Source organism: Chanos chanos, chromosome 13 (assembly GCF_902362185.1).
Source record: "Chanos chanos chromosome 13, fChaCha1.1, whole genome shotgun sequence".
In the NCBI taxonomy this organism is placed as follows: Eukaryota; Metazoa; Chordata; class Actinopteri; order Gonorynchiformes; family Chanidae; genus Chanos; species Chanos chanos.
The window spans coordinates 10,699,036-10,709,543 of NC_044507.1; the positions used below are offsets into that span (position 1 = coordinate 10,699,036).

The window sequence follows — 10,508 nt, forward strand, 5'->3', positions numbered from 1 at the left end:
AAGCATGAGCCTATACTGCTTGTGCACGGAAGAATATGGACAGTCCAGAGGAATTCTTTGAAGATAACTTATCATGCATGGCCTTACAGATTTAAACCTCACTCAGGCTATAGCTGTACAGGAGGATGGAGGTATGAGCTTGCTGTGCCAACTGACGGTGGACGGTGAGATAAAGAGAGTCAACCAGGAACAGTCACATTTGGCAGCTTCTCACTGTAAAGGCTTTTTTCATTACAGACTAAAATGAATTTAAACAACTAAATTAGTGTTGAGGAACATAAAAGGTCATTTTATTTTCTTAAATGAAAGACCTATAATTACCTAGAGCTCTTTACAGGAACTGTTTTTTTTTTTGTTTTTTTTTTGCACTGAAAGTTTTACATAAGGTTTTAATTGAGAAGAAATTATACCACTGTATGGTGCAATTACCACATGCTGTCACTACAGTCCAAACAGTTTTTGAAATGATCTACTTTCTTGCTAAGGACATAAAATTGAGCACTATACATGCAGTAGGATGTTTAGAGGTGAACTACTATCTTCACATTACTCATCAAACTTAATGACTAAAAATGACAAATCTCTTGCTGTTTAGCCTGTAACTGACGTGAATAGAAAAACAGCTTAAAGCCGTTGTGCTATAACTTTATTTCAGTTTCTGATTGGTCATTTCTGCATAAAAAAAAATTCCCTAGTCTGATTCATATCAGCTCATCGAAGAATGACTCAGTGATTAGCCACTCAGCCTTCACTGACAGTGGTCGTTACAGGACAATGCCGCTTTCAAACTGTAAATAACAACATTTTTTAGTAAATAATATTTAGAATATATTTAAAAAATGCGTGGCAGCCACCGACGATCTGACCTGACACAGCAGATGGTATGTACAACCCTTGCTCCTATGATCTAGGCCATCGACACATAACGCTCTGCCCATTGCCACCTTTTTACTCATTCAGTTCATTTGGGTTATGTAACCATGGTGACGTGCAATAAGAACCAGTTGATCTGATGAGTGGCCACACGCTATGGCATTTCTAAATGTGTGGGGTGAGACGTTCATCATTGGCAGTCATTCTCGCATATCCATCTGCTCCTTCTAATCCCTAGTATGGTACGGTTGGCTGCATTGTGAAGAACAAATTCCACTGCAGATTTGTGGTGAGGGCTTCATTTATTTTAATGAGATTAGTCAGATGTGAAAGGAGAATATTGTTCCATTGTTACACAGCGTGATATGTCATAGTATTGCTGTCAGTCTGTCTAAAATATCAAAGACAGGCTTCCTTGCACTTCCTTGACCCAGTCTTTGATAAACATTATCCCTCATCAGTAATGCCGGTAGTAAAATGGGTTAAATCTAGTCGAGCTGACGTATTGCTTTAAATGGCATGTATAAGAGAAAAATTCCACGCATAGGTGCATCAATGAAAAAATATCAAAGAACTACTTTCCTATGTGCGTACAAAAACATAAATGCGCAAACATGCGTTGTTCTGTATTGTTTTATCTCGAGCGTCTGAGACCACATGGAGTCATTTGCCGTTGGACTCTTTGATAGAGCTCTGTTGGGAGATCTCTCTCTTGAAGACTTGAAACTTAAATTTAATGCCGTTTTCCTCCTGAATCCCATCTGGTACACCAGGAAACCTGGTTTGATGATCAGAAAGAAAGAGTATCTTTCAGACTGTGTTCAGCAAAACGTTCTTGTTTGTAATTTTTAAAAATATAAATTACACACACACACACACACACACACACACAAATGTCCAATTTCTAATTTGAGCTGTACAATGCAAAGTTATCTAAATATAGAATAGTCCATGGCATAGATCTCTGGGGACTTGGTGGTGAGAGAGAGAGAGAGAGAGAGAGAGAGAGAGATTCATTTTCAAATGGAAAGCACTGAGTTAAGTGTGTGTGGGAGTGAGAGAGATGAAACAAACAAAAAAAGAACACCACATACAACACCACAGCTACACTGTCAAACTGACACTGAATATTATCTTATTGTACACAGGACCTCACAAACTCATCAAAACGTTTCTTTTCTGTTCACTAAGACGCAGAAGAGAAAAAGTTGCACATGTCAGTTCATAAATCTTAACTAAGTAACTTTGTAAAGTTGAATTAAAACCAACCGAGGTCAAATTGACTGAATCGGAGGGGCTCTGACCATAGGAACAAGATTTTTCTACAGTTCTACATGATCAAACAGTAACCCGGGATGAGGCTGTTTCAAATCGTCGTTGCCTCTTTTGAGAGAGAACTATCAAATCAGCAGCAACCCCAAATTACATAGACTTCATCCGCAGCTTTGGAACTCGCAAATGTCAAACTCACAAAAGTCTAGATGTGATATTCAAGACTGACAGGTAATATGGATCCTCCTTTAGTGTACAGTACATGGGTAATAAAGAAAATATTAGCGGGTCATATTACCTATCCTGCTTTCTGTAGACACCTCGGTCAAAATCAGGGAAGAAGACATCACAGTCAAAGTCAGCCATGACATCAGTGAGGTAGATCAGGTCACACCAGGGATGTTCCAAACCCACCTATTAGAAATATATCACTGGCATTTCAATCACTGTTAATATCAGATGAATAGGTCAGAACTATTAAGGAATCAATTCACAGAGCAATTGGCCATTACTGTCAAAATGGTGCCACAGAGTAGAACATTTTCTTAGTCAAAGGCACTGCAGCAGATGATGCCTTTCCTATGTCAGCTCAAACATGTAACACTACACACTTGAAAATCAGAATAGGATATTAACCCCTCTCTCTCCTTCCACAAACAAAGTTTCTTACCTTATAGACCTGTGACCCTCCCAGAACCCAAATGGTCTCCACAAGGTCACAGAGAGGAGGCTGGCAGACCAGCTGGACGCCGCTGTTGAAGTCTTGACACAGGTAGTGTGCGTGCTTTGGCACTGAGCTGTGGGATTGATTTACAGTCAAAATCACCACCAGTAATTAACATCTGACTCCAAAAGGAGCAGGTGAGCAGGCCGCCTAATTTTTACAACTTTGTTACCAATCTGTCTGCTGTCTGGTTTTTTTTCTATGCAGTGACCCTCTGTTCATTAATAACAGAAACACCCATTCTATGACAATACTGTGACACTGTTTGAACAATTACATATAATTTATTTATGAACATACACAAGCTTGAAAACCCACTAAATTTGCTAATGTTTCTGTTTGTACCTTGTATTATATAGATACAGATGGATATTATATTAAACATTACCAACTGAAGGCCTCTTGTTTCCGCATAGATGGTGATAAGCAACAGCCTCATTTATTGGGTGCCCTTATCCACAAGGTGCAGTAGGGCTTACCTAAGCTCTCTGCTAAGCACCACATGAAGTCCATTATCAATGGGGAAAACATTGTCTGGACAGGAAAACCAGCAGCCTCTGCCCCATATCAGCAAGTTTTTCTTTCCTAAGGCAGGTCAAAAATGATAGTTCAGTAGTCTTTATTGCCAGCAAGGATCCCCTCCAATGGTGGTATTTTCATATGTTTGCTGTGAAGTGACTGTGAGTGCCTCATTCACAACAAAATGTAAGAAAAACAGTGTTATTTCCATATATTTTACCTGGTCTGGACACAGCTGATACAGTGTCTAGAAAGAACCGAAATTCCGACCTGTATAGGATGGAGAAACATCACCCAGTAGTCATCAGAACAAAACGGAGCTTGTATTCCAAAACTAATGTCACTTTTTAATAAATATACAGACACGCTTAAAGGAAAGTTTGTGATCCGATAGACCGCGTGTATACTCATGTGATTAATCAGACGACTCAAGGAATACTTAACGTAAAACGTAAGCACCGAGCTTCTGCGACTTGACACACAGCACGTGCGTATAAAAGTGGGCCCGCGACCAGTTAATTGTAAAAGTTAAAATCTCGATTGCATTTCTTAAGCAAAAACAGAGTGTATATAGGTAATTTCCACTCCTTTAGCATCCCATTTTACAGTCGTTTACATCTGTTACATCTGCCAAGCCTTTTCTATAACTATAACGTTTAAACATTTTCCCCAAAGAAACCTTATTCTTGAACAGTTGCCAAATACGTATTCCAAAGGTCTCAATCGATCAAGAGAGAAAGTGATCTGATAAACGGACGTAACTGAAGCTTTTTTGCTTGAAGCAACATAAATTGTCAAACGACCACGACATATGTGAAACAATGCACAAATTAGGCATGGATATGTGGATATTAGTGACTTTGAAATAACGAGACGAATAGTTTGGATATAATTTAGAGTTACTGCCTACGTTTCAAACGAGCAATGTTACATAACATGTTACGTCATAGTAGCGTCCTAAAAAGTCGTGCTCGTGGATGTTAAACACCGAACATTGCTCTTACGGTAAATTCCACGGAAGCTGTCCGTTCTTCCCAATGCCCATAGAACTGCATGCCGCGGCGATGAGCCGAATGGGTTTTCTCTGTACATCATATTGCGTGTAGATCATGCTCTGTCCAAATGTGCTGTAGCATCAGTTGCCTGCAATGTTCTTTGAAACGTTAGTCACGAAGTTTCCACTGGGTACAGTATTATTCAACTCTTTTAACAATGCCTATTGAAAACGGATTTTAAAAAGTGTGCGAAATGTCTAATTGCAAAATGTCTAATTGCCGCAGCTCAGCGCAGAGAAACAGCTGGAATGTTTCATTAGGGACAGCTGATGTGACAGAGAAAAAACAGAGTTTGCAGAACTTAATGCTTGCGTAATATTCCCGGTCTTCCAGTTAAGAGTGAAAGAACGAATAAGAAACCACAAACAATCCAGATGAAGTACACGCCGTGTTTGACGTCTTTTTATTAAAACAGACAGAGTAACAACCACTGAAGCATTACACAACATGGCTCAACTATTTACAAAACAAAGCAGAAAGGGGTAGTTGGGGTGGGGTGGGGTGGTTTTAGGGTTAACAATCTAACAACCTTTACAATGACATGACACCAACACGCTCATTTAACACTTAAATGTGCCCTTGTGGTGGTTATAAAGAACAGATCATAATAGGTCATAATCCAGCTGGCATTATTCTTTATATAAAAAATATAACAGTAAGTCTATAACTACACCAGAAAAAAAGTTTTATGTACAAAGGTATACAGAGTGCATTACTTACAGTGCATGCCTATATACAGACTGTAGCAGGCTGCATATTCCCTGTGATAGTACAAAACCGATTTGAATGTGCTTTTTAGTGAGCCATACCCTTCACTGATGAGATTTATTTTTACCTAATTCAGCATGCTGAAAAAGGTAATACTAATATAGGCAACACCCTAAAAAAATCACTTTGCTGTACTCTCTGTATGAATTTTAGATCTGCTGCTTACTCCACTTAAGAGAAAGGAGCTATTCAAAGTCAAAATCAGCAAACAATGACCATATAATCTTCCAATGTATTTGTTATTTATTACATGTCCTTTTCCCCACATCCCTTGTAGGAACGTGACTTTTGACAATCTTGATAATCATGTGATAATACAATTTTAATGTATTATTGTCCGAGTTAAGGGTTGAGAGTATTTATTGTGCATTTGTCAAAGAACAAATGGGGGTAAAAAAGAAGAAAAATTGTTATCTGATTTAAACATGTTTAAATGATGAGATTTAGAGTGGCCAAATGTGGAAAGGCTTTTATCACGTGCTCAAAATACTCTTACGTAAAAATGACTTGTATGTTAGGGTAATGTAAACAAACTCAGTCAGTGATGCTACTCCCGCAGGACTGATGTGTTCGAAGGATAATCATTCATTTTGACTCGATCTACTATTGATCAAAAGTCTGCAATAAAAGGTGAGAGGACTTTAAGGCCAATCTGTCCTTTCATGCCGTAATCACTCCACAAAGTGCACAGATGCACTAAAAACCCTTCGCACAGTGCACAGTGAACCTCTGGGAACCCCGTCTGGATGCACATGTTGTGAATACTCACAACACAGTGGACGCAATGCAGGGTAACAAGATAAATAGCTCCTGTACTTTAGAGCAGAGCAGCAAAATGAATGGTATATGCTCTATACTCTATAGCTCATCAGTGACTAGATAAATGACTAAACCAAAAACCAACAGGATTTTTAGACACTGGAAACTTTAGACATTGAGAACTTTTTAGACATTGAGAATGGACAAAGTTAAGTCAAGGCTGGCAAGATTTGAAGTGGGTCTGGTTTGGTTATGAGTTGGATCCTAGGGAACTGAACTTCCACCAGGTGTGGAATTCTCCCCTGGTTGACAGTAGAAAACAACATATGGAAGCAGCATAAGCAAAGAAACCTCATGAATCATCACTGTGTGTGTGCGTGTGTAAGTGTGTGCGTGTGTGTGAGTTTGTGAGGCAGTGTGCATATTTGCATGTGTTTATGGCTGAGGAGAAGAGTCACGCTCTTGTGACTGCCAGAGACAGAGGGTCACAGTGACACTGCAATCAGTTCACATATCACATTCTCAGACACAGAGTACGGCATCAGAAGCTCCGAGCCACACATCCCTCTCCTGGGCTTCTTCGATCTGTCCTTTTGGCGATCCTGAGGGTGGGGAAAAAGGGGTTTGTGTCCATTAGTTGTTGTTCTGTCTCTGGATTTTCGATCCACTGTCTGAGGCGGGTTCTTCACTGTGTCTCTTTAGAGAGCTTACGCCTCTCCCTGAAAGCAGACCACACATCAGCCACACAAGTTACTATTTAACAGCCCTTATCAATTATCATTTCAAGGGTACCTAATGAAGGTAATGATAACAATGCACAATGAAGTGTGAAGTCTAATATTGATTGTTGATGCACTTTTAAATAGTCAGTGGAAAAAAAATGTAAAAAGAATGTACGAATAACAGCAAAAAGGAAAAAAAAAAAAGATGCCCAGTCTATTAACAAAGATTTAAAAGAGACTCTCTCACCTCTCTGCATTTGTTTAGTTTCTTGGTGAGATGTGGCTCTACTTCCTCCTGAATAACCTATCAACAACAGACCCCCAAAATCATTTACGTGAAGACACTGGGAAAAATCAACATGAAACACAAACACTGAACAGCTCAGAGGCCCTGGTTAGGGACCATATATTAACCCTACTCAAGGTTCGGTTTGTAGCATGGTCTGAGGTTGAAAGAACAGTGAACCAAATGAGAACTGAAGTTTTTCTTTCATTTTAAACACACACAAATTTAACACAAAAAGAACAAACTGGGTATTACAGCGGTGTAATCTTCAGTGATTTCAGTGATCTCCTTTTAGAAAATGAGTGTGAGAACACTAAAAACTAAAACTTGAGCAACAGTTATTTTAAAGCTGTTTGGGACTACTGCCTGAGCATGCCATTTCAGTGTGAAAAGAAACCCACGATTACTGCAAAATGACGTCCGCCCTGATCTGCACAGGTCCGATCGTTGATCTTTCACAGATCAATGCATGGCTACATTGATATAAGAAAAACAATTTCCTTCTCTGAGGATCCTAAAGATGAGATCTACTTTATTCCTTTGTGTGGATTCATTGTATTATTTATGGGCTGAGTGATAACACCATGTGTTTTGTTATTATTTAAAATGGTTACATTTTCATGAAAACCGTCGTGATCATCCGCTCAGTTAAAGCTGACAAATATGTACTGGGCATAGCATAGGAACACAGACTGGCACGGCAGTCTTGTTCATAAAATAAGAAACTTCACTTGAAAGAACTGAAGTGGGGAAAAAAAAGCCTGGTTCACCACACGCGCACTGTGAAACGAACCAGGGACTACAGAACCGTGGTTTTCACTTTTGGTACGAACTGTTCCACCTCTTATATGTATGAATCATATATGAAGACCACTCTATACTTACCCTGCTGTTGCTGGGCACTGGTGCTAGGTTGCTGGTCACCATGGGAACAAGCTGCCATACCTCCTAGCAAGTCTCCCCGCGTGTTAGTTGGGATCTGATGTGCTACAGGAGCAAAGAACAAAAGACTATATGGAGAAAGTATTTTGACCACTGACCTGAAACCCTATGTTTGTGAAAAAAACAAACAAACAAAAAGTAAAATAATACAAATGCTGTGTGGGGCTAAAAAAAAAAAAAACCACAACAACATTCAGTCTTTATGTAATGAAGAAAGTTAGGTAACATTGACCATGGAGGCAGGAAGTGTTGCGTATTGTAAGGCAGCTCTAATGAACCATAAAACCTGTTTTGAACAGGTGAACACCAGTCTTTTTTGCATAGCTCATGGTCATTCCTCTTCCCAATTCTTTTTCCGAATCTGGAGCGTCTAAGTCTTTTCCACGATCTCAAGTGCATCAGTCTAGGTAGGTTAGGTTAGCATGTGTTTCCTCTGGTACTGGAATCGGTTCATGAGTGAACACGAACAGGGTGACAAAGGACTTTGAATGACGCCTCCCGGTTCCAGCAGTGACCAGCAGCCCAATCAATCAGTCACTTTCTATTGGTTGTTTTTCTCCTTCAGGTTAGCCGACCGAAACCGCGAGTCTCCCTAAATACCGCCGCAACAGCCGCTGCTTTAGTCGGCGCGAGAATTCAGAGGGAGAGGACTTGTGGGGACACTGCGATTGTTTGTATACCTTTGGAGAGACTGCTGCTGTTTTTTCACATTTATCTGAAACTTTGTGTGCATTCACATAAATAAAATATCCACGGATTTGGGTTTACTTTGTGTCTGTTCGTACTGTGATCATGCCTGCCGATTTGTAGTGAAGTTTGTAACCCTTTGTTTTCGTAATGACGGCATGTAGCAGTTTGTTTGTATGTTTGCAGTATTTCCCTTTACCATGTCTTATGTTGGTAAATATAGCGTATTGTGAGAAATATATGCTTTATACACGGATATTATGTCTGTCAGTATTCATAGCACTCACTTTACTCGCTATGTAGACGCTAGTTCTTTCGCCGTAGGCATGTGTATATGTGTACCGAATGTAATACTACGTTCTTTGTTCGGTTTGGGATATGTCTATGTATGTATCTACTTTGTATATCTAATTGGTGCTGTTATTTGTTTGTTCCAGAACCACACACACACACACACACACACACACACACACACTTTGTTGTACATACACACACACTCCATACTCTCCATTCTCTATTCAATAAAAACCGCTGAAGAAACATCTTGTCTTGCCTTCTAACTGGATGCGCCCTAGTGGCCTCTTGAACCACATGCAGTCCATTTCACACACACGTCATAACAAGCAGGATTTGAATTTCTAGGAAAGTTGATGAGGCAGTTTTTCTGGTTCAAGACCTAGCACTTTTCTGGAATAATTCCAGATAGACTAAAATCTTTACAAAGTTGTAACATTGCTGGATAACAGAGTAAAGTTTTCAATGACACATTTGGTCTATGGCTTGCTCACAGTAAGTTGAGCCAGGAGATTTAAGTCACTTAAACAAAAGCTGGTGAGCCAGAAAGACCAATATCGTAATTAGTAACTTTAGTTATTTACAAAATGTGTTGTAAATGAATAAAATTGCCAACAAATCAACACTCCATAGAATCTGTCTGCCCACCATTTTGTTCAAACCAAACCGTCTTTCGATGCATGTGTTAGACTTCACATCCTGCCTTTCCAGAGTTTTCATGTTTTGTGTGAACACGCTTGTCCTGAAAATGTCCCAGTAACGGGGGGTGCAAATGTGAAAGGGGGTATCCACCAGCGTTGCCAGAATAATTAACCCAGCAATGCTCTGTGTTTTGTGTGAAAGGGGCTTATGAATAAGCACTCAGAGGCTATGAGAGAGTGACACCTGCTGAGTCTACTGTACCTGTTGTTGTGTTCTCCTGAGAGCTGTCGCCTGACACATGACCTGTTCCTGTGCCTAGCCCCGCCCCTGTGCCATCGCCGCCGGAGTTAGAGGGCACGGTTGCAAGGAGGCCTGAAAGGGGAGGAGACAGTACAGTCAAACATATGCTAAGATATGATGAATTTACCTACATATTTAAAAAATGTATGTATATTTACAAAGAAAAGTCCTTACAATGCACCCTCAAATGATTTAAATCTTTTCCACCCAAGAGCACAGAGCTGAGATTGATCAGTTCACCAGGAGACTAAAGATAGCGTTCCCATAAAGTTCAGTCAGTCGAATATGAGGATTCATATTTTCTCCTACTGTATAAGCCTGATCTGATTTCACTTCATAAAATCATTTTCTCTGTGCTGCGTATTTAAAATGGCACTGAAAAAAAGTTTTGGCTGACATGCTAACTTAAATGCTTCACTCTAATTGTTGAGACCACCGCTTACCAAGTCCCCTGTAACAGGACAGCTGCTGGTAGATCTGTTTCATGCGTTCTATGTTTATCCTGCTGGCCTCGGCATGGTTGACCATGGGAGTAGGGTAGTGCACTCCGATGATGCACTTGGCAGCCTTCTGTACACTTTCCGGAGCATTCCAGGGATCATAGATATATTTGGCAGGGAAGCCCCTCAATATGGGTAAATAACGCCTGTACAAAGACCACAGCC

At 40.0% G+C, this 10,508-nt stretch overlaps 2 protein-coding genes across 2 annotated transcripts in view; both read right to left on the minus strand.

Annotated features, from left to right (window-relative positions):
- Positions 1-1,498: 1,498 nt before the first annotated feature.
- Positions 1,499-4,755, minus strand: zgc:153031. Its single transcript, XM_030791006.1, has 6 exons — positions 4,393-4,755; positions 3,609-3,658; positions 3,349-3,454; positions 2,816-2,942; positions 2,444-2,559; positions 1,499-1,651 (listed from the first exon to the last, which is right to left on the minus strand). The coding sequence occupies exons 1-6, from the start codon at positions 4,497-4,499 to the stop codon at positions 1,537-1,539; spliced, it is 621 nt and encodes a 206-aa protein (XP_030646866.1). The 5' UTR covers positions 4,500-4,755; the 3' UTR covers positions 1,499-1,536.
- Positions 4,756-5,632: 877 nt separating this feature from the next.
- Positions 5,633-10,508, minus strand: part of cry1b (cryptochrome circadian regulator 1b) — a 14,933-nt gene continuing 10,057 nt past the window's right edge. Inside the window, exons 9-13 of the mRNA XM_030791005.1 lie at positions 10,287-10,489; positions 9,805-9,915; positions 7,864-7,965; positions 6,940-6,996; positions 5,633-6,689 (exon numbers count right to left, since the gene is read on the minus strand). Of these exons, the coding sequence (XP_030646865.1) occupies positions 6,604-6,689; positions 6,940-6,996; positions 7,864-7,965; positions 9,805-9,915; positions 10,287-10,489 (559 nt within the window). The 3' untranslated portion in view covers positions 5,633-6,603. The remainder of the gene's footprint in view (positions 6,690-6,939; positions 6,997-7,863; positions 7,966-9,804; positions 9,916-10,286; positions 10,490-10,508) is intronic.

What these genes read in the sequence shown, in the direction of transcription:
- zgc:153031 (XM_030791006.1), bottom strand. Translation starts at nt 4,499, where the DNA reads ATGATCTACACGCAATATGATGTACAGAGAAAACCCATTCGGCTCATC. An exon ending in GTGCTTAGCAGAGAGCTTAG is followed by an intron (nt 2,943 to 3,348) that starts GTAAGCCCTACT and finishes TCAATCCCACAG; the next exon opens with CTCAGTGCCAAAGCACGCAC. An exon ending in GTCTACAGAAAGCAGGATAG is followed by an intron (nt 1,652 to 2,443) that starts GTAATATGACCC and finishes TCATCAAACCAG; the next exon opens with GTTTCCTGGTGTACCAGATG.